Here is a 24,459-nt window from a genome sequence, read left to right as displayed (position 1 = left end):
TCCTTTGTTTTCTCCCAGTCCCTTGGGCTGTTCTTTGCTCTCTGTCTCTTTTTCTTTTGGCTCCAATAACCACCATTAATCTAGAGATGAGATACTCAATCTTGATAAGCAGCTGTTTTTTAGCAATTTGCCACCCTCTAAAAGTGCAAACTGCTCTTTGAAAAATCTCATGATAATTCATTACTCTGCCACAGAGTAAGGTGAAATACAGGGCAAAAGGTTTGGTCAGGATCCATAGTACCTATTCATAAATGGAAAGCTTTTAAATAAAACAGAGAGGAGCCCTCTAATGTGTTTACCAGGTGAAGAATTACTAAAAGGAAGACAATCTGTAAGAAATACAATTTTCTCTTGCTCCAGTATAAGTCTTGTACTGGTAATGTGGCCATCATAAGAAGATCCAAATGTATTCTGAAACCTAAACACAGGAGTGTTTACCTGATTAATTACCTGCTTTATATATAGCACATGTCCTGATGATCAGTATCCTGAATCCAGATAATATTGCTTTTGAGAACCTCACTTGAAATGAGAATTCAAAATTGAAAGTTCATATAAAGAGCCTTGAACAGTTGTTGCAGCAGAAGCAATAAAGCAAGCACATTCTTGTATGGAATAAGGAATTCAACAGTAACTTTCCAGAAGCTATATTCTTTTTCATTTGAGCCTACCAATTCCACGTGTAATGGGATTTTAAAACTATCCATCTATAGGGTGAGGACTGCAAATCAGGTCAAATGCAGTTCAGCTTGTCAGTTTCGTGCTTCAAACTCACACAACAAGAGAGGCTGGATCTTGACAGGCAGTTTGGAAAGGCAGCTATTTAACAGTAACTGGAGTTCTCCAAAAGTTGTACAGAAAGCTTCCTAACAGGAAGACATAAATTTGTACAAAATTAACATGAATCTAAGAGCTGTGGAACAGAGGGTGTGGACTGTTCAACACTTCCTTACACACAGAGGCACTTTGGGCAGTTGCAGGAAAAATCTCTGAGCTGGTAGCACCTGTGTATCCACATTGTTGAATATTCATTTGTGCAATCTCTCAGAGAAGAAAATAAAGGATTCCTTTACATGAGGGTAAGAAATGCAAAACCTGCAAACTGAGGACATATTTTGAGGGTGACATGTTGAAAGAAAGCTGGGGAGAATAATCACTTGCAGATTTTTACAGTGATGTTTGCATCTTTTATCATCGTTATCAGTGCATCCCTACCCAGTAGCCTGTGAAGTCAACAGGAACCTCTTCATCAGGATCAGTAGAAATTGGATAAGGTCCCAGATGCTTCCCTCCTCTGCACCACTACTGAAATCTCAAGTGTATTTCCCATCATACTTCATTATGGTGAGCTTGGGAATTGATATAACATTGCTCTGCAATGCTTCCTGTCCCCTTGGTGTCTGACAAATCATGCTTGTGAACTTGGTTGAATGATTCAAAAAAACGGAAAGAAAAAATGGTGTTTAAAATAAGCAGAGTAAGGAAAAATATCTAACAATTCATAGCTTTAAATTACTTTTTCTAACAGAAAGGTGCATGACTTTCTTAAATCTATTTTGTACTTTGTGTCTCTATGCCACATTTAATTGATATATTGCAAAATGCTGTGGTTTTACATCACGTAATTGTGTGTACAATGTACTGTGCATTTGACATACCTTGTTCACAGTAGGTACCAGTTGTTCCAAGAGGACAGTGACATGTGTAGCCATTAGGCAGTGGCACACAGGTACTGCCTTGCTGGCACAGATGCGGAGGATCATGCTCAGGTTCACACACTGACACAGTTTCTGTGCAAAATGCACCTTTCCATCCAGTGAGGCAGTCACAGCTACACAGGGCAAGTGAAACGAAAGAACGCAACAGTATTATCAAAAGAAATCAACATGTCAGTAGCAATCTAATCAAGACTTTCAAGTTTGGATACCTATATTTAATAAAGTGATCCAAAATGGTTAACAAAAAAGAGTATTAACGAAGTTTGACACTGATTGTGCCGTAATCAAACCTCTCCTGATGGGAGAGAGTTTTTAAAGTCCTTGCCAGGAGTTCCAGAGACAAATGGGACTCTCAGCCTTTGCTGCTTCTTGATAGTTGTTTATTAAGTCTTATCAGAGAAACAGAGTCACTAGAGTGATCCAGACATAGCACAAAGCAGAGAATACAGGAGAAAGCCAAACTATCAAGATTACACTGCCTTTTTAAAGGTAAATCAACCAATGGTTATTAAAAATGTACATTATTTTTACTTTTCTACCAATTATTTAGTAACACAGCCAGGAACTGCGGAATTCTTCATCCAATCATCCCAAACTACTGTTACTGCAGAATATGGAGTAGAAGAAGAAGAAGAAGAAGAAGAAGAAGAAGAAGGTTTGGAGAACAACAACAATCCTCCATTTTGATGTTTTTTGCTCTATTTACTACATTAACAAACCCAAAACCTCTACATTTTTCACCCAGTGACAATCTTACATAGTAGTCTATCACCTAATTTACACTAGTGTAGTTTCTAGTTCTTCTCTAAGAATAGGCAGTTTTTTCCACGGACAGAGGTCAAAAGCTGTGTTGTTCAGGGGGGTGAAACCCCTCAAAACAGGCAGAGAAATATTCTCTGCACTCTGGGTTCCCACACAAGTCCTTAATTTAACTTTTTGGTATTTTCATTTTATTATAAAAGAAAAATGTACTTAATAGGAAACATTTTATTTTAAATATTAACATTACAATATTTACATCTGTAAAGAAAAAATAAGAAAGAGGCTTGCAGCTTTTGTGTGTGAGTTTTGCTCTACAAATAACTCCAAAAGGCCTTGGCTTTATAAAGTAGGAGTTAAAGCAGACATTAAAAGGGAAAGGTAAGCAGCGAAAAATAGTCATAAAAATAAAACCAGCATAAAGGAATTGCTAACAATTTGAAATTTTAGCTACTAACAGGAGCCTGTCAGCAACTGCCTATCACTTAGTCATTATTAATTTTCTAAATTCTTATAACTGGCATATCAGGTGTAGGTTTGTTGAAGCACTTGATGGAAAAGAGGATAGTGGATCTGACCATGAAAGATGTGGCAATCTGGGTTTCATGTATCTATGATTGTAAATCTATACCATAAGTAAATTTTCTAAACTGACTGAATCTTTGGACTTGTTAATGTCTGACACTCTTTATGCCTTTCTTTCATCTAGGCTGGGGAACAAATGTAAAAAATTCACACTAACTTGTAAATTTAAAATTAGTATGAATTCTATAGAAATTTTTAAATACAGAATACACTTGGTATTGATGTTTAAAATACCCTCCTTACTAAATAGTTAAAATTAAATATATTAGACCTATTTTTATGCTAGCATTTAGTATCACTTTATGATTAAAATTTTTTCCTCCTGAATAAAAACACTTATGGATTTTTCCCTGGAAGCTTTTTTTCCCAAGGCTAAGAATGAAAACTCATATATTTTGATTGGGTTTTGATTGGTTCATATTTTTTTGGTTTTTTGTTTTGTGGAAACTCTTGAATTTTTCTTTGCACTGACTGAACTACATATCCTCCATTAATCTGCCCACTGTTTCTGGGTAAAACATAATGAGGAGCCAGTGAAACCGCTGTTTCACTAAACCTTCAGATCAGACAACATGTAAACAAAGCACAGCCAACAAACCCTTCAGAGTGATAAACAGCTATTTGGAATGAAGGGGAAGAGAGGACAGGACCTTGCAAAAGCAAAAGCACCTCAATTCATCAAAGTCAGCATGAGAATGCTTTCTGTCCCAGCTATAAATGTTATGCTTTGATGCATGAAAGATACTGAGAAGGGGAAATGATTTAACTCCCTGAGTGCAAACAGCAGTGCCCCTTCCTTGTGCCAAAAGGGAGGCTGCTGGAGCTGATGCTGCTGCTCTTGGGCATCACACATGAGGGTTCGTCCCCTTTCCCTGGCTTGTGTCTGCATATATCCATTTACATTTCTTCTTGTCTTTTATGACCTAAGAGAAGTCAGGTTTTTAAATTAACTGAAAATCATTTGCACAGAGCTGACCATGTTTTCTGGCCATTACAGTGGCAATGGTCTATCAACAAATGAAGCCTATTTAACACGCCTAAGCAAGTTCGACTGGTATTGAGAAGCTTAGATCCAAAATATCCTAATCTTTAAAGAGATAAAGGAAAAGGCAATGTTTCAAATCTTTTCCATCGTGCAGCCTGCCATGCTGGTCTAGTTTTCTCTATATCTTCTTGATTTTGGTTGCTTGTTTTTCCAGACCAGGAGAGCCCAATAGCTTGCACTAGTGACTTGACTCTCAGGGATTTAAAGACTCACTCAGAATCACAAAATACATCCAGGTGGAAGGGACTCATAGGGATCTTTGAGCTCAACTCCCTGCTCCTTGCAGAACTACCTAAAAGTAAATTGTATGACTAACAGCATAATCCAGATGCTTCTTGTATTTCTTTAGGTATAAGAGGTGAGATTCATTCTGAGATCAAGACAGTTAATTTTATGTTACATCAGGTGCCCAGCTGGCTTCCAGTTGCCCTAGAGGTATATGAGAGAGGCAGCTTTTGGCCAGGGAGACAAGTTTCTGACAGAGACCACTGAATGCTCAAGTTTAGGCAATAGGAGCCTTGAGTAACTGCCTGAGCTCATATGGTAATCAGTGATGAACCAGTATGGAGAGGCAGTGGGGAAGTCGAGCAGAAAGTACCGCAGGTGTGGATATCTTGACCTTAGTGGGCTAGAAGTCATGGGAACGGCAGGCAAGTAATTGAAGGATTGAGTAGAAGGAACGTTATGTATTACATTGTGCTTTGCTTAAGAGAAATCATGAAAGATGGTAGTTAATCAATGTTGCTAGGAAACATGAATGTTGCTGTTTTTTACTAAGGTAGTGGAAAGTTTTCTCTGAAGGCTGTAAGAGTATATAAGCCATGCTGTAGAAACAATAAATGGCTTTTGCTTGCATCAAGCTACGTCCTGTCTCTCAATCACCAACAATCCAGTGGAAAGAGTCTCAGGAACTGGAGCACTATCCATCCCACAAACCAGCACATGCATGACCCTAATGATAAAGCCCTGCATTCAATTGCCTCAACACAGACTAATTGTATTTGCCTCCTGATCCATGGTGTGTCTGAGAGACGTGTGAGCCAGCAGATAAGACAGAACTGTGGAAGACTTGTGCTCCTCTGGAGTCCTCCTTTTCTGCGCTCCTATGAAGACCAGAAGGGTATCCCAGGACCTGTGCCATTAGAATGCCAGTGTTTAGACAACTGGAAAGGCCTGGATCTCCACTGACTGTGATAGGATCCTACACATTTAGCTTGCCTGGAGAAGGTTTATGTGTCTTAGAAGATAATGTCACTGCAACACAATTTCCTATTTTCAGGCGTTTTGAAGAACATGGATCAAATTAATTCTTCTATACTTCAGATACCAGTATCTCAGGAACAACCACCAAACTGTCTTTTTTTTTTTTTAAAGCATATTTTTAGGTGGGAAAGGATAGAAAGGCTTTCAAATACAACTTTGATAGTGTGTCTGAAAACTAGCTGTATAATCTTGAATCTCCTAGTTTTGCAAAGGACTCTTAATAGGATGCACTCCAGAGTATGTACAGGGCAAATTCAGCCAGCTCAGGATGCAAAAGAAACTCACTTTCAATTCTGGAAATTCAAAAACCACTTCAAGTTCTGACATATTAGTATTTAGGAAGATCAAGGATTGTTTAATTTAATGGCTTTTTCTTCTTTGCTTCTTGTCAAATGCTTAACAGTGTCATGCAGTATTCATAGAATGGTTTTTCAGGTTTGAAGTCCCTCACCAAAGCCAAAATTAGCTCTCAAACAAATAACACAGTTTCTACATAACCAAGGACAACAAGTGTGTGTCACTGTTGGTTATGAACCAAAACACAAAATTTTTACAAAAATTCAGGCAACATTAAAAAAATTCATGAAGAGTAACCTTACACATGAATTATGTAAGAAATGTGTCTGTTTGTTCCTACACAAAATCCTGATCAAACTAGAAGCATTTCTTGAACTTTGTAAGGAAATAACTAAAGGTCCTAAAGGATTTGCAAAGAATTGGAAAGTTTACTTAGATCCTAAACTAAACAAAACCCATTCTTCTACTAAATATAGAAAATATATTGTTTAAAATGTCATTTCAATGCTAGCAAATATGGAATTTCCCACAGTTATGCAAATGTGGTGTCAAATCAAACAAGTATCTTATAGCAGAAAAGGAGGTGTTCAGGTCTGCCCATTCTGACACCTGAATTTGGGATTCTATATGTAAGATGGGCATATACTCAATGGAGATCAGAGGCTTAATTCATTTATCTAATTAGTTAGACCAACTGAGATTAGGCAGATATTTAGTGACATCTGAAACTTCTTAGGGTATCTTGTCGGACCGCCAACCACTTTTCCAGGAGGAACTGAAACATTTTTCAACATCATATAAGAATCTCAGATAGTGCAGGACATCTCAAATTCATATTGGCATGTATTGGCCCCATCAGGCTGCCCAGTCCACTGGAGATTTCTGGATATAGTTCTTGAATTTGTTTTGTAGTGGAACTGAGAGATGCTGAGGAAAGGAGGAGATCCCTAAATAAGAGTGGTTTTAAATTCACACTGTGGAAAAACAGAGCATTAACAAAACACAGTCTATCTTCAGGCTAGGAGGTAAAAATGGAGCCTGAAGAAAATGGGATTGGAAGACAATCAACTGTGTCTAAACAAAGAGAATAATGGAATGCTGCAAAAGTGTCCTATTAAATAAGGCAAATTGGATAAAAATTTTAGATAGCAAATTCACCCCCAAAACAGAAATTTGTATTGTTTTAAACCAAAACAATTAAACAGGTAAATGTCTTTTCCCTTATAGAGTATGAAAGTATGTCCTTGTGTTACAGATTGATTTTGTCCTTGCACTGCAAATTTATTTTAATTGAATCTAGCCCAATAACGAGACTACAGCAGCTCCTTTTATGGGGCACCCCACACATATGGGGTATGATTTAATTTCTGAAATCTGAGTGGCTATTGCTCTTTGAAAGCTATACAGTACTGAGAAATCCACATGAAGCTTGGAGATATGACAGAAAATTCAAGTCCCAAGCTCTTCTAAAGCAGCAGCTGATGGTCAAACGTCGACCCAGGAGTGTCTAAAGTGACACTATGTGCTTACATTTAGCAGACGGAATCCTCTCCATTTTGTCTGATGTTCTGTTCAAACAGAACACAAGACACACTTTTTTCTTACTTCACCAACAAGAAGTAGCCATAACACCTCACAGACAATCTTGTTATATGCAATTTTCTATTTTCTATGATTTTGTCCCATAAATAAAAGAGTAGGGGATATTATTGTCCCTTGAAAATGATATTCTTTATTTTATTATTCAAGTACTTCCCCTTTTTTTTGTTAAAACACAGCAGTTGTGCTCTGTTGCTGGCCAGAATGTAAAGATTAATGCAGCATATTTCTGTTTCTATTTAAATCAAAGCATTATCCCTATAGCAACTGAGTCTACAGCTTAACAGCACTGCACACTTTCTGGCAGGGTGGTGAAAGCAAGACATAAAAATAGCTCAAAACAGCAACCAAAACCTCTGGAGAGATCTCATTTCAGCAGAGAAAATATTTGAACACAAATCCAGTTCCCTCAAGGATTCTGCTCTTCAAAAGAACACACATGATTTGAAAATAGAAAGAAGTTCCCTCTGAGAAAATATATTGAGAAAGTATTGACAGCAACTGTACTTTGACAGAAATTATTTGTAAGCTACATCCGTGCCTCTTTGGCAATGCTTCACTTTTTCTGTGAGAGGAAAAAGTGACCATTACTGGTCCATGCATGCACATATACACAGTGTGAAGACCTAGCTGTCCTGAAATATGGGGACAGGAATAGAATTCAGTAGTAGGTCACTATAAATCAAATGCAAACAAGCAAACAAACCCCAGAAAAACCAAATCACACCACCACCCTTCTCCCCCCCAGTGCCCCCAAATTTTAGAATAATCCCTAAACTAATCTGGAACACGAATTGTAATGATGAAAAAGAACATTGCCTATAACACCAAGCTCACAATGTTTTTCTGTCACCAGCTGCCATTCTAGCCTGCCACCTGCTTTCCAAATGTGTTCTCGATGCTGCTGGTGGTGGTTCACCTTACAGATATGAAGGTTACTTAGCACAGCTGAGTAAGTTGCTGAAGAAAGGATTTAGGTGGGTGGATGGGAGTGGGATGCTTCAGCCCACATTTATGAATTTTGTCTTTTGGTTTTGTATCTCCTCTAATATGGTCATAAGGGGAAAGAGGGCCATTATCCTTTCTTGTTCCTCAGAAAGATCAAATGCCAAGGGTTTAACAGCTCTGGGAGGATCCTGCAAAGTGCAGGAGTTGGGACATACAGCAGTGCAACAATCAGAAAGCAATCCCAAATCATGTTTTTTTTTAAAATGATTCCTTCATTACTGTATTTAAGAGAATATAAATACACTTATAGGGGAAATGGGGATCAATCTGTGTGCTAATCTTGGGGTCAATTTTCCAAATTTCAGTACAGCTTACTAGCTTTAGAAGCAGGTTTTTTTTGTACCAGTTTTCTTACAGGTGAAGATTTGTGTCACTGGCAGCACAACCAATTACCATATAATACTCTCTCCAATACAGAGTTAGCAGATTGTTTTTAGATTGACAGATATGCAAATGTTTTTCTTTGTAGCACACAGAACGACAGTTTTTTGTTGTTTTAAGAAGCATCATACACAAAGGCTTCACAGTGCAAAGCCTGTTTTCTCATTCTAATCTGTCTTGCTGTCTGCAATGTTTTCAGCCAGTATCTTAACAAGTTTTAAATCAGCACTTTTCTCTTTTTAAAAAATTATGCAAATATGTGGAAATAAGTGAATATATGTGAAAGCACATAAGGGGAAGTGAGTATAATTAATCTTGGCAGATACTTTTAAAATAAAAAATGCTCATCAGCAAAGGTTTTACATCTGTGTTACAAAGTGTTTGAAAACAAGATTTATTACAATGGAAGTGTTGACACTCAATAGCAACTTGGAACTGCAAATGTACTTCCTTCTTCTGTGCTTTACAGCCTGGGCACTCAGCTCCATCTACACTGAGAGACAAGGCATGAAAGACCAGAGACTCATCTTCTGGGGAACCTCTCATGGCTGCCCCCTCTTATGCCATGGATCAGCCAGGTGAGCAGCTTATAGATGCACTGACAAACTTCAAACAATGTTTGGACCTCCTACAGATTTAAACTGGCTCCAAACTTTGTGATGTTGGACAGTCAGTGGTTTACCCCACAAGGGTTTTTTTAATGGAAAATAATAATTTCCAGGAAAAAAAAAGTTATCTATTTTTGCCCCATCAACCACATTTGGACATTAACACAGTCAAGCTCTCCTCTTCACTACTTCTTCTCTGCTATCCCAGCCGCTCACTTAGTTTTAAAAAAATGTCACATATCTAATTCTTCCTATGAATTTCCTAGTAAGTTTGGATGCCTGTGACTCCAGTGGAGCAGAACCAGCCCATGGAATTTCTTAAAAAAATTCCCCAGAAATGGTCCTAACATAACGTTAATATTTTAATATTTTAATGTGTTTGTCTAACTGAATGAACTTTTATCAGCTTTCTTTCCTTCTTATAGCCTCCTTCTGTTATGAACACACTAAAATAACCATAGTTATTAGTCTAGAGACAGTCTATGCTGTGTCTAAATATATATATACACTTACTAAACAGTAGACCCAGTTTCTATGCACTTCCCACCATTTCTGCATTTTATTAAACTGCATGGGGAATCTTCACATTGTCCAACACTGCGACCAGAATTGGGGTGTCCTTCTGGAGTTCCTGGTGATTTAAACCCTTGATTGAGGCTGGTGCGAACTTGAACATCAAAAATGCAACCTCAAAAGTAGAAAGAAAGAAAGAAATTAGCTTTAAAACAGATAGCAAAAGTCAAACCAAACCTAACAGCAGAACAGTGTCAACCCTCAGTGAATGGGTTCCACCAGAATATCTTCAGTGAATGGGCAACCATACCATCTACAGGAGGAAAAGGTAGGCCAGCTGCTTTCTGTTCAGGCAAATGAGTGGATGATCAGAAGTCCTTCATTTAATGGTGGGTAAAACAAAAGAAATAATTTCTCAGGGAATAGACAGATTATAAAGTCAGTGACTAGGTGCAATTTTGTGTTTACACACTCATGCTCTTACAGGAATGCATCTACATCAGATAAAAGAAGTCACAAATCCCAAAAACACATAAAACACCAAAAAAAAAGAGAAAAAAACAAACCAGGAAAAAAGAGAAGAATATACAGCAAGATCTGCTTAATATAAAATATAATACAATCCAGACAGCACCAAATAATAGAATGCAAGCAAGGAATGTGGACTTGAATTTCTGTAGGCTGAAAAGGACCCCTTCAGGTAATGACTCAAACTCTTCCCTTCTCAAGTCCCTGGTACATGCAGATCATGTCACACGTGACATTTTAAGGTCGATGTAGGCTGCTCCTTCAGGCCCTTAATCTCAAAAAATAATTTAAAAATGTAACATATACTAGTAAAGTAAACACTTCTGGGGCTGTAATAGAATTGTTATCAAACTTTTATTACTTTCCGGAACAGTACAGCTGCATGCAGACTACCACTGGGAAATGGTCCAAAGATTATTCTAAGCCCCTAAACACATCAAAGAATTGTTTAGGAAACCAATAATTGTCACAGACCAAATGTTTGTCAGGGAATATTGTAATAATTTATTTGTAAAGATGGTTGAGTGCCAGTCCCTGGATCTATGCTCTGATTTTCTTTTAATTTCATAATACCTTGGTATCCTGAGCAAAATGAGGAGCTAAAGCTTCAGAGTGAAGAAGAGGTATTCCCTGCTTGCTACTTCCTAGCAGCTCCTGCTTAGCCTGTGAGCTTTCCATGGACTGCCCCTTTGCAGAGTCTTTGTCACAGGTGGTCAGCCTTATGGGTCCAGCTGAAGTCATCAGTATTTCTGAATCATGTTTATGGATCCATGTGCTTATTTCTATACTGAAAAACTGAAAATGATGCCACAGAGTATATATTTTTGGATCAAATCCTAAGTGACTTTTCAAAATATGCCTCAGCATCCAAGTGATGTATAGTCACATTTAAAGGTAGCCTTAAGCAATTTTGAAATGTCATCCAGATTTATACATAAATATATATATAACTTCAAACTAAAAATCAGGTTTTAAACTACTTTAGTTATACTAGTACATAAATGTATTTGAAAATGCTCATACCTTTCTAAACCTGATTTATAGAATTTAGCTGAGACATAGTGAATTCCCACAGTGACTGAAATCACAAGAAGAGCTGGTATTCAGCAGTGCATGCCAGAGGCTCTCTGCTTAATATTACAAGCAGGGAAAGGATATGATATGGAGATTGTAAGTAATCATTACACTGATTTTAAAAACATCACTTAATATGAGTTTTTGCACGATTCACTGAAATCACATAAGGAAAAGGCTTGCATCTGAAAAACCCAATGAATGTACAATGAGATTTTTTTATAGCCACTTAATTTGTTTGGAACAAAATATAAGTAATATCTATAGCAAGATAACTATTTAACTACAGTTTCATGTAGTTGAAAGTAGCTTTCTTCAGCTATTTCTGTATTTCACACATTTTGTAGCTCTGTCTGTATTGACATATAACTTAATTCAGAAACTCATAATAAGCAATTTAAAAATAACCTACTTTGATGATTATTTGCAATCTTTGTGTTATTGCTTTTTTGCTTTTTACAGGGTTGTTTTTTTAGGCCACCTTATGCTTGGTAAATCCTAACTAATGTTTCATCTCTTTTTCAGTAGCAGATGAAGCATGTTCTGTTCTCCTGGATCTTACTGGAGTGCTAAGAAAAAGCAGCCCAGAGCTCTGCGTAAACAATGGAAAGCACAGCGAGTCCCGAAGGACTTAAAGGTCATCATGGAAAATAAGCTGGCTTTTGTGTTGATGATTAGTTTAACTGTACCAACCACAGTTTAACTGTGCCATCTAGGTTAGAAACACTTTTTGAGCGCTGGTAAACAAACCATGTAACAGGTACAAGAGTGTTTTGGCCCAGCTTTCTAAGTTCAACTGAATCTTTTATTTAATGAATCACAGCAGCAATTTGAGCCTGTTGTGGCAAGCACTATAAAACCTTCTGCAGAAGGATCAGCTGATGAATGTGCCTTCTTTCTGACCTGAATTCCCTTTGCTTCACCAGTTCTGGGCCCCTTTTAATGAGAGACTGCCAACTATTCTGAATAATGGAGAGGTTTTCTGACACAGCCAAGTTTGCAAGAGGAACTCAAAGTTCCCAATTTTGTGAGTTAAACTTGGCATGAGTCTGAACATCAGAGTTTTATGCAAGTAAACTGAAATCAGACACCAAGACTGTACACCCACAGATGGTATACTACCTTTTTGTTTGCAATCTTTTGAATTGTGACTCCTTAGACCACACCTAGGCCTTTCTATTATTGACCTCTTTTATCATCAATTTCTTTTATAGCTTTCACCCCAGTCTAGCAGAGCTCATAAACCACTAAAGAGCCACGAACAATGGATTACATAAACTTGATGGATTATCATATAATATATTACTTCACTACTCTGCTTTACTTTTTCTTTATTTCTTCTGAGATATCCTTATCACACAAAGATTTTTTTTCCATAATTTCTTGCTAGAATCCCTTACTCGCTTGTAAGCACTTGGTACTAATTTGACTAAAAAGTACACAAAGCAGGCATTTTCAAGATATACTAAAAATGCAGCAAGAATACTGACAGAAATTGACACATTGATAAAATATTTTCTATCTGAATGCAGTACTGAATTTACAGATTTCTTAAATCCTACCTATCCTAAAATGCTTTGCTTTCCCCCTGTTTTTCTTTGCTGTTTGTGAGTAGTGGGCTGTTGGTCTAAAAGACGGCCCCCACAGTGACTCCTCAGGACTTCTCAAAGCTGTGACCCAAACACCCAGAGGGCCTGTGTGGATCATACAGCACTGACTAAAAGCTAGTTCAGAACTCACTTTCCTTCTGTGACATCTGTGGTGCAGGAACATAAAGATAGCCTGTCTTTAACCCTGACAGGCTTGCAATGTATTCTAACTTATTATGAACTTAAACTTTGACTGAAAGGCTATATTTGTATCTTTTTGGAACTCAACTGTGTTCTGGGTTTACTCCATGTTTAAAAAGTGACTGCAGTACCTGGAATTTTATTTATTTTGCAAAATCATTTATGTGAAGAGGTGGCTCTTTCAGCATGGAAGAGGTCCTTCAACATTTCAGATTTGTGGTAAGAGTTTCTTTAGCCTATTTACTCCTCCTTTTAATAGTATTTGTTGTCAAACATCAGATTACTTCTATAGCCATGCTTCATCCTGCTTATAAACAGGATCACAGGAACAATCAGTTGCTCCTCTTTCATTGCTCCTCACTTATTTCTAGATGAAAGCCGGGTCTCCATCAATTGCATCTATGGCTAGAGACTGCATCCTGCATTCATGATGGCACCAAACGTGAAACCTCAGAACTCTCCCTCTTGTTTTGTCCCTGACACCAGATTTCTCTCTGCCTCTCTCAGAGATGGAAGGGTTGGAAATTCAGCTGTATCTTCCAGCTTTTTCCAAATAATTCTCTGTCTCATTTTGTGTAGGTGAGTCATAGTGCTGAGTTGTACATGAACATGAGTCAGTTGGTTTTATACTCCCACTTCAGATTGTCCATTAATGACCAGTCTGAGTCTCTTTGGCCACAAGACTTTCAGCTACCTACACCCCACATTTTACTTTTTAGATCATCTGCAGTGTGATCAGAAAACTCACAACATACCTTAATTACACTGTTACAGGAAATGAAAAAAAGCTAAACAGTTAAGTAAACCCTCTCATTTACAAAAGGTTCCTGTAACCCCCCAAGGAGCCTCAAATTCAGATGAAGCACAAAGGACCTCAAAGTCCACATGAACTTGGCTGCTTCATCTGACCTCTACCTTTACCAGTTTCTTCACCTTCTCATAGGCACTCAAAGAAATTTTGCAAATTGCTTACAGTACCATCAAACATCCTTCAGCCTTTCAAAAGGATCTCTACATGCTGATTCACACGTCCTAAATTAAAAATTCCACAACTTTTGATCATTAAATGACAATTTATTAAATAAATTTATCTTCAGTTTACTCCTCCTCTATGGAAATTACTTGAAAAAATGCTAAAGGCATGCAGGTCAGGGAGGAAATGGTCTGAAACTGTAGTTGTACAGAGTAAAAATCGTAAATTATTGCACACTGACACTGGGGACATTTAGTCTGCAGCCGTATGGCTGGCCTCAATGTTTCTTCATCCAGTAGTGATTTCTTACAAAAGGAGAGGTACACTCTGGTATTAGAAGCAAAATGGTTTTAATAAATCATGTCTTTAAAAGCAGCCAACAGCAGGTTTCCAAAAGTCTGAGTGGTTTAATCAACTATGTGCTAGATAAATTTATCTTGGCTGTCACTTCCAGGGTTTCTTTGAGTTCCCTACAGCTGTAGATTGGCTGAAGTAAAATAGTTCACAATTTTCCTCTCTGTCAGTGGTATTGCAGTTCCCACTCTGGAGAAAGTCTATAGAGGTTTATTTCTGAACTTGAAGATCCTGAGAGCTGAAATTTGGGAGATTTCTGAGCTAGAAGAACAAATGAGATGCTGACTACTTAAGAAAACATCATAAGAAATTGGTCATAGGGAAGTGCAGATTCCTTGAAAGTCAGTGTGCTGACAGAGACAAGCTACTGCTGGGAACTGGAGCATGGAATGAATTAGCAAATGTAGTAGACTTAATACTGTAAATGATAGGGACAAAGAGAAAACTGTTTATGTGCTACATTTGCCAAAATTTTGCAGTAAATACAAGAAATAGTATGGTAACTAACAGTACACGGGCTTTCTGGTTTTTTAAAGATTATTCATACTGAATTTATAGAAATTTCGTCATTAGAATGTATTTGGAACATGAGGAACCTGGAAAATTCACGTTTGTGGTTAAAGTGAAGCACCAGAGATTCCTATTGGTCACCCCTAACATTAGCATGTTTATAACACTCAAAAGTTCTTCACATATTAAAGTATGAGTATTAAAATACTCACATAGACATTATGCTTTATGATATGCCAATTTGCAACCTGCTAAGAGGCTATGAAAGGTATAACTACACAATCCATACTTCCTGAAAAGACAGAGATGGATGAAATGTTAATTCATATGATATTCTGAGTGAAAAGTTGACTATAGGATATGAAATTGATTTTGAGGAAATTTCAGTGTAAGAAGAAAAAGTAATAGCTGGAAATTAAGTGGTTACATGATCTTAATGGAAATGCAGAGTTTTAGTGTACGAAAGTGAGTTTTATTGCTATGCTTGCCTTTCATAATGTACCCTCACTTTCATAATTGAGAACTCAAACTCTGCTTTACTATTGCAAAATGTTTTCTTTTCAATCGAAAGGCTTTCCAGTGCTCAAAATGAATTGAAATTTTACCTTGCAAATATCAAGCACATTGTTTCTTTGGAAGCAAAGAACAAAAATAAATTGTTATGAACAAGTCTTTTGCTTCATTGCTGATCTGGTAGGAGCTGAAAACAGATTAACAAAGCTTCAAATATCACTTCTGAGGTAAGAATTATTATCTGCTAGATAAATATTTGCAAGAGGAATTAGCTAAGTCCTGTCTAGAGACCAAGATCATAATGCCAGGAAAAAAAAAAAAGATTTCTTTCAGAAAGAAATTTTCAGCATGAAAGATATTACCCAAACTAGCACTGCCAGTCACATTGGGAGAAGAATCTAAACTACTACAGAGAAAGGAAGCCCTTTTGAAGTGATGCTGTAGAACAGGGACACATAAGAAGAGATTACATGGCAAACATTACAATGGCAAACTTCCATTTTAGCAGAAACAGAAAGTATTAAAATTATTTAGCAAAGCCTCTTTTTGCATCGTGTTTCTTAGTTATCATAGTGAAATAATGAAAAAGCCACAGGAAATTCAGCCAAGGAGGTTCTAGTTTGTTTCCTGATAAGACAGAGATTGTTTTGGTTGCCTATGAAAGGAAGATCTACAATATGATGCATGTATTAAAAGGAATTGAAAATGGTGTAATCTTTACCTTGAAAGCCGTTCTTAAATCTGGGTCCCTTTGGTAGGAGTTCTGGAGTATACTCATGATAGCCTCCTAAATAAAACTGACTGAAGACATTGAGTCCAACCAGTCTCCCAGGAGATGTGACAGTTTTATTCTTCTGATCATCCACCTTTCAATGAAACATTAATATTTGTTACAACAAAGGAATTTGCCTTTTTTTAGGAACTCCTAGTGAAGACAATCCTCCCAGCTTTACAGGGAAGCAGAAAAAAAAAATTAGATTTTCTATATAAAATGTGAAAAAACACAGAGAACACTTTCATCTAAAAGCTATCCTTCTATCCTTCTAAAGGAATTGCTTTTTTACCTTCAGCCAGCCTTTCTGGAGATTTCTGCCAAGATGGATGACATGAATATTGAGTGTCAGATCAAGTGGTTTGCTAATGATTGTTGCTGTGCCAGAACCTAGATTGTAGCTATATACCATTCTCCCATTACGGAGGCCTAACTCCAAGAAATCATCTCCATTCACACCTGAAAAGACAAAAAAAAGGATAACTACTTATTCCAGGATTTAGTGAACACCAATGTGTAAGATATACTCCAAATCCACTGAGAAGTTATGTTTAGCAAAATTTTAGCCAGGAAGGTTATTAGTTTCCTATATATTTCTAATATTAATGGTTTAACTTGTAAGATTATTTCCAGTATTCTTGTGGATTTAAAATAGAAACTGCAGAAATTTTAAACATTTATAGGCTTTTTGGAGCAAGATCTTTTTCATACTACAGTTAAGTTAGTGACATTGACAAAACCTGCCAACCCTGGTGGATTTAGCAGTCATTGCTGTTCCTTCTGCCTGGAACACGAATAAATTTTAAACTTTCTCTAAAATCTTAAAAAAAAAAAAAAAAAAAAAAAAAAAAAAAAAAAAAAATTGAAATTTCAAGTTGCATGTGAGAATAGGCCCTGACTTAATCCTATTCCAGGATACTTTCAGCTATCATTATAAGTACTTCAAGAGCCTCAAAACCAGAGGCCACCTGTTGCTCTGAGGCGAGGGGAGTAACAGGGGCATGGGTGTGAAGAAGCTCTAGCAGCTTCTGTCAAGCTCCTTCAGCTGCCCTTGACTCAACAGCACCTGGAGACTTTATTGCACCTGCCCCCAATTAAGATGGCTCTAGGATGTTCATTGATGGAATTTCCTTGGTCAGCCAAGCGCTTTAATTCTTTAAGCCTTCTTTACTTTCAGGTTAGAACTAATTAATTTGCCAGTTTGCCATAAATAATTTAATTTCTTTACATTTAGGCTTGCATGCTATAAGTGTTTGTGCTTTTAGTAACTATAGTGTAAAATCTCATTTGAAGGATTTTAAGTCTGACATAAAGCCCATGAGTGAGAGTTAAATTCCTGGACCTATTCCTGGTCATCCAAATAAACACATTTTTACACTGGCATCATTAAAGATAATCCAGTCTCTCTTCTCATGCAGGCAAGAGAGGAACCACCACTGCTTAGACAAAACCTGATCAGCTTGTGTCTTTTTATCAACCCCAACCTTTCTTCGGCACACACATTTGGTACGGTAAAAGAACCAGGATACGAACAATGGTGAAAATGAAGAATGTTCTCACTCCTGCCTTAGGATGTCCTGAATTGAAATTCAAAGCCATCCATTTCTTTTCCAACTCTCCTGGGAATTCAAGCAATTCAGTGCTCAATTTCATGCCTGTACACTGTATTTCATTTGATATTTTCTTCTGTTTTCATAAGGCTGTCTTATTTTGTATTTGTTCCAGGGAAGGTCTCTTCCTATTTGTTCTTCCAATGTCACATGGTGGCCCTTATTTCAAATGTGTCTTGATGCCCCTGTTTCAAATTCATGGGAAATTTTTTTCATTTGCAAAAGTCAAACTAGGCTTTTCCCCAGGAAACAATGCTACTTGTATTGTCCTCCCACTGAAGCTCTGTACACAGCTGCTTCACAGACAAAACTGCCGTATTTCCCTTATCTCATATTCTGGAAGTGAACATGCTGTACACCATGCTTTTTCTATACAGAAGTTTGTTTTTTCTATAGAGTTACTATTTTGGTGCAATGGGAATATATAGAAAAAGAAAAGGAAATTCTTATTCCAAAGGATATGAATACACTGCCTCTGTAGAAAGTGTGCAGTTGCATCCAGCTGTATAGAACACAAACACTATTTATTTTTTATTACAATGATTTGTTCATGACTGAATGAAATTCCATTGCTTTTAGTTACACTGGCACATTACTGGTGAAGGACTTCCAAACTGAAAATAACAATTCTTTTTACTCAAGTTTCTATTTTCAGCAGTGTCTGCAATGTACTTCTGTGATCTGACCTGCAAAACTAGAGGAAGCACATGAAAGACAAACTGTTATTTAAAAGGGTTTCTGAACTTTTAAAATGCTTTTTCAGAATTAAAGTGTATTAAAGAAGTGCAACAGTGTCAGCACTCTACAGAACAGACTTGATTTGAAGTGAAAAAAATTGAAGTGAAGATAAGCATAGAATCATAGACTGTTGAGGGGTTGGAAGTGACCCCAAACATAATCTAGTCCCAGCACCCACTGCCATTGGGGACGCCATTGATTAGATCAGGTTGCTCAAGGCCTTATCCAACCTGGCCTTGAACTCTGTCAGGGTTGGGGCAGAATAAAATAATATTAATAGTCTGCATAAATGAGACAACTTTTAACTTTAACTGTTTATTGGGACAGAATTTCACAGTAACTCACAAGAGGTTAGCCATGAAATTGATGCCCATGGTTTGGGCAGAGACAACATTGGAGGGGAATCAGGTAAGGTGCTGCAAGAGAATGCTAACTAAAAGAAATGAGATGAAATGGAGAAAGGGGAAGATGCAAATTAAATATTAAAAATACTTCCTTACTGGAAGATCACTGGCTGTGAAAATCCTCATGCTCCTCCTGTTGAGAGCATTATTGTTCAATACTCAGTAAATTTTTAAACCAAGAGCACTTTCTTGGTGAAATAAGTGATATTCTTTTGATAAGAAACTGCTTTCTGGTAGTTCAAATGTGGGGTGCTCAGTCTCCCCAACAATTTAAACTAATGAGAAAATAGCAAATTGCCAACAGCATTTTAGCATCACCTCATTGCTCTGTGCTTGCTGAGTGTTGCCCTTGGCAGGAGCACTGCTGCCCACCCATCGTTGGACACGGGGCTGCAGAAATGCCCGACTGCCGTACTGCAGTGTTCACACACATACACAAATGATATGCAAAGTAATAAAAAGCCAGGTTTCTGCCTGACAACTGCATAATAAACCCAGAATGCTAGTATTCTCATTAATAAAAATGACACCAGTAAGACCTTTTTTTTGAACTCAGTTCAGCCAAATATGATTCCAAGACCTACATTCCACAATGACTTTTGACAGTACAGGGTACACCCTGCAGGCAGGCCTCTGAGACCAATGTTAGTGCAATGTATCTTTTATATTTAAGCAAATTTTTTTGTGTTCTCTTTTGATTATTGTAACTGAAAAAGAATCAGATTATTTCATACCATTGGTGTTCTATTTTTCATGTTTGCATTTTCTCCATTCTGAATAAAGACAGTGAATTAATTGGTATAATTTTTGTTTGGTTATACTTCCTACAATTGGAAATGTTTCAAACAGGTACTTGAAATTCAGTTCCCAAGGTTGCAGAAACATGACTGAATGTGGTGGCTCGTTCATGTCATTGAAAAGAATGTTCTAGCAATTTCTTTGTGTTCGTATTACAACAGAGCTTCTTATAAAAATTTAATGATGCAGACACAGGCTTTTGAATGCTCTTTTCTGAATGATTAGATGGAAAGGTTTTAGGTAATTTCAACTCTGTGCGCTGTTTCTACTCAGCTACCCAAAAAAGAAAGACAATATTTCATCCATCCACAAAAATAAATGATTAGTGAGTGAAAAGAAAAGCTGCCTGGGAGTGAACTGTAACAGCAAGGGAAAGGAAAAGCTGCCTGCGAGTAAATGGTGTCTGTCACAGAAATAAAATGTGGCATGGGGAGTTATACCTGGATGTAGTTAAAATAATGTGAATGTAGTTCAGTTAGCAGGATCAACCAGGTCTGACCATGTCTTTTGCTGAAGTTTGGAAAAACTTAGCAAATTCTGATTTCCACACAGATAGAAGTAGAGTTTTAAATGCATTCAGAGTGGTTAATACCAATTTGTGTTAGGCTAATTTGGGTAAACAACCTGATAAATTAAGTACTAGGGTCTCATGGCACACTAAAGTGCAGCTGATTTGCTGAGCTGCGCTAGCTAAATTTGACAGGATCTTTGCAAATGAAAAGCAGCAGACTTAATTATATCATAGATAAACTGCTGAGCTGTTCTAAGCTAACAAGTTTTAGTTTGCATTGCAATAGACTAACAGTCTGACTCCTGGAAGTCTGCCACAGGGAGAAAGGAGAAGAAGCCCCAGAGGGTATAGGAACTTAAGTAAAGAAATTTAATAGAAAGGAAGACCTAAGAAAATATCAAATGTATTAACATAGCAAATGAAGACATCCTGTAAACTACTGATGTGATATCCTGCAATTGTTTTGTTAGATATATATGTAATTGCATAATGCCTCCCCAAAATTGATTTCTAATTATGCATTTTGGGAGCTCAGTATCTTAAAACAGTAAATAATAATTTCTCCCCTCCTTCATCCTTCTGAAGCATTAATTTTCTGATACTGTTCAGCATAAGTGTAAGGTTCCTGTAGGTCAAGGGCCATTTCTGCAAAACTCATGTGATGTTTTAGATATGGTAAAGCGTCTACTATAGTAGTTGAGACTTCTATTAACATACCTAAATCACTCTCCTGCTCTGATGGGTCATCACCCAACCTCCATCCTAGGCTTCAACAATCCCATAGGACAGCTCCAAACCCAAAAAGTTAGGTCATGATCCAATGGCAGAAACAATTAAGATAAAAATAAGTTACTTGCTTCTTTTGAAGTATCTATGATCTATGACTGCTTTATGTCTGTGTCATATTATATAAAATTTTTCTCAACTTTCATCAATATTATGGCTTCTGTTTGGAGTAATGCTGAGATGGACAGAACACAAGTAGTATTACTATTTTAGCCCATGCCATGCTGTGCCATGCAGCTTGCTGCAGAGGGGTGCTGTGAGGAGATACCTTCAGTATTGCTAAAATTTTAGTACAAATGCTGTAAGTAAAGCTACATGACCTGCTTCTCAGCTGTGTTAATCAGACCAAGTTGAAGGCTTTGCTACACAGACTGTAGCTCAACTTACTCGTAGATAGCCTGGGTTAACTTGCACTGAGAGATCTCAGAGTTTAGGGTCTCCTGTTTTATGTAAATAACACAGAGCTCAATGATCAACAATGAAATTTATGTTTACAACTGAAAAAAAGGAACCTTGACCTCCTGGTTTCCATTTATTGTGTTCAGAAATGTACTACGTCACATTAACTGTTGACTTTAATTACTGGAAGCAATTATATTTCTCATTAATGAAAAGAAACATTTATACAACCTGATTGATTACTCTGTCTTTACAAAACAATACAGTTTTGAAGAAATTATTTTCCCACTAATGAAATTATATCCTAAAAATAATCAAGAGAAACCTGTTCATATTTTTATCCTACTTGTTTAATGAGTATTTGAAAGCTTGTAAGGATAAGTAATACAAATAAAGCTTACCTTGGCCCTTCTGTCCAGTGAAAAAAATCAGGTTATCTTGTAAAGCTGAGTGGTGGTTTGCCAACTGAAATTTCAAGCGAAATTCATAGTAGAAGGTGATATTTGGGATTGTAGAATAAGCTAGGAATGAGGTATAGCCAAAGACATCTGTGCCACTGAAACTTGGTTGAGTAATATTAATAGCTGGATAAAAAAATAATAAATTCAATGTTAGGGAAAAATGTTTAACACATGTATTTACAAGTTCTACTTCCTAGTCTGGTTTAGAACTTAAAAACTTATAAATGAAACTAATAATTTGATATGTTATAATATTTTATACACATGCAGATATAGTTTGGCTTTCCTCTGAGGATAAATATCTTTACTTTTCAGCTTTTGTAAATAAGCTTATTTTAAAAAATGAATTATTGGCAACTACTGCCATCTTCTGGATTCTAGGTAACATTGTTACAAATAAAAGTACACTGTAATATTTACTCACGACTCAGACTGACAAAAGAAAATACAAAAAGAAATTTTCCTGTTAAAAGAAATGCCATCTCTGATAAGCATTTGAGTGAAAGTGAGTATAAGGATGTGCTGTTGAAGTTATGGAATAATAATTCTTCACAGGTAGAGGAAATAATAAAAAGAAGCATCATAAAAGGATGAATTTTCAGCACAGTGAATAGGACCTACATGAATTACAAGTAAAATCAAGCCTATACATGTCTGTACAGAAAATAGAGAGCTGGTGCTAAGTACCTACATGGCCCTGAGGGCTGGCACCCAGTAGCCAGGCTGCTGTAGTCAGTTCCTGGAGCTGATGCTCAGAGATCACACAATGCTCGTATTGACAATATGGTTTAGTAAAAAGAGGAGAAAGGGGACTGACAGCTTAATCCTGAAACTGGGTATGGGACTAGATTTAAAAGATTCGAGCAGTTACCTCCAACCAACCTGTGTACCAAATGTAGCTGGATACAGCTTTATTAATGAAGGCAGGATGAGAGACGGGGGGAGGAAGGAATATGGAGCTGCACCATGCACAAACCACACTGGGAAATGCTGGTAAAGAATTATAATACTCCCCAAGTAAATCTATACTAGTCTAAGTACATCCAAGCACCTGAATGTTTACAGGGTGGGAGAAACAATAACACATAATTGTGAAAATGCTATCAACATCTCTAGACTGCGGAATCCATTTCTAAATTTGCAGCCTTGGAAACCTGCTGTACTGGCACTGAAGTGGCAGACACTGCCTTGGTACCTGCATCTGAGAAAAGGTGCAGGCACAGGCATGGCAAACCTTTTCTAGCACAGACTGGGAGTTTGCAGCAGTACAGAGTGTACTGTCCAGTTTATTAAGCTCTACTCCACACATGTGGCACATTATGCCTTGCTCTTGATCTTAAATGGGAGACAGGAAATTTCCATATGGAGCAGTGATTTTGTCCTTATTAGAAGGACACTGGCAATGAGTCTGACTGAACACAACCTCAAGTTTCAGACCTTTGTGATTCATGTGCTGCATTGGAGGCAAAATGCAACTCCCCCATATTTAAATCTGATGTTAGTTTTTATCCACCCATATTCCCTTAGATTACTTGAACATGATTGAAGAAGTTTCAAATTCTGTATTTTTGCTAACTCAGGAAGCTATGACACATAGGCAGCCTTTACTGTGAAGTATTCTTCCTTTTTTTTCTTTCTTTTTCCCCCCTTTTGTTTGTTTCTTTACATTTATTTAATAAACCACAAAATATTTAGGAGACAAGAAAATTTTAAAATAAAGGAGTCCTTTGTGTTTATTGTCTTTTCCTGCTTCGGTTTATAATGGGAAAAGCAAACTCTCTCATGCAGCTCCACAGAGCCAGGTAATTTGGTTTGCTGGCAGAGATCACTGAAGAGTCTATTCCTGACAAGTTATTCCCAACAGGGAATAACCCTTTATCCCCAGCATGAAATACGTCATTGTCTCAGCTGTTTCCTTGGAGCTTTCTGACTGGGGAGTTATTTTCTTGCCTTTCTACTCGCTCCTTCTAGCACTCCATATAAAGCTGGATTAAGATTGGCAAAGGGCCTCCAATGCAAGAAATGTATGGACCTGTTGGAATAAATCCAGAGGAGGCCACTAAGATGATCACAGGGCTGTAATACCTCTCCTATGAAGACATTGGAGAGTCTAAGAGAGTTGACATTGTTTGGCCTGGAGAAGAAAAGGCTCTGGGGAGACCTTGTAGCAGCCTTCCAGTATCTAAAGAGGGCTTACAAGAAAGCTGGAGAGGGACTTTTCACAAGGGCCTGTAGGAATAGGACAAGGGGGAATGGCCTTAAGGTGAAGGAGGGTAGTTTAGATTAGGTATCAGGAAGGAATTTTTTACTGTGAAGGAGATGAGGCCCTTCAAGAGGTTGGCCAGAGAGGCTGTGGATTCCTCAGGCTGGAGGGACACTGTGGAAGGTGTCCCTGCCCATGGCAGGAGGTTGGAACAGAATGACCTTTAAGGTCCCTTCCCAGCCAAACCATTCCATAACTC

At 37.4% G+C, this 24,459-nt stretch overlaps 1 protein-coding gene across 3 annotated transcripts in view; it reads right to left on the bottom strand.

Moving 5' to 3' along the window:
• The window catches only part of EYS (eyes shut homolog (Drosophila)), an 859,267-nt gene that overhangs the window by 19,722 nt on the left and 815,086 nt on the right, over positions 1 to 24,459 (bottom strand). For all 3 annotated transcript variants that reach the window (XM_017739228.1, XM_017739229.1, XM_017739230.1), the window contains 5 exons: positions 21,938 to 22,120; positions 16,583 to 16,749; positions 16,240 to 16,384; positions 9,777 to 9,951; positions 1,659 to 1,831 (listed from right to left, as the gene is read on the bottom strand). In XM_017739228.1, coding sequence (XP_017594717.1) covers positions 1,659 to 1,831; positions 9,777 to 9,951; positions 16,240 to 16,384; positions 16,583 to 16,749; positions 21,938 to 22,120 — 843 coding nt within the window. The remainder of the gene's footprint in view (positions 1 to 1,658; positions 1,832 to 9,776; positions 9,952 to 16,239; positions 16,385 to 16,582; positions 16,750 to 21,937; positions 22,121 to 24,459) is intronic.

The sequence above is a fragment of the Corvus brachyrhynchos genome, unplaced genomic scaffold, assembly GCF_000691975.1.
Source record: "Corvus brachyrhynchos isolate BGI_N302 unplaced genomic scaffold, ASM69197v1 scaffold136, whole genome shotgun sequence".
Taxonomy (NCBI): domain Eukaryota; kingdom Metazoa; phylum Chordata; class Aves; order Passeriformes; family Corvidae; genus Corvus; species Corvus brachyrhynchos.
Note: the sequence above shows the minus strand (reverse complement) of the source record. Positions and strands in the feature narration are given on the sequence as shown.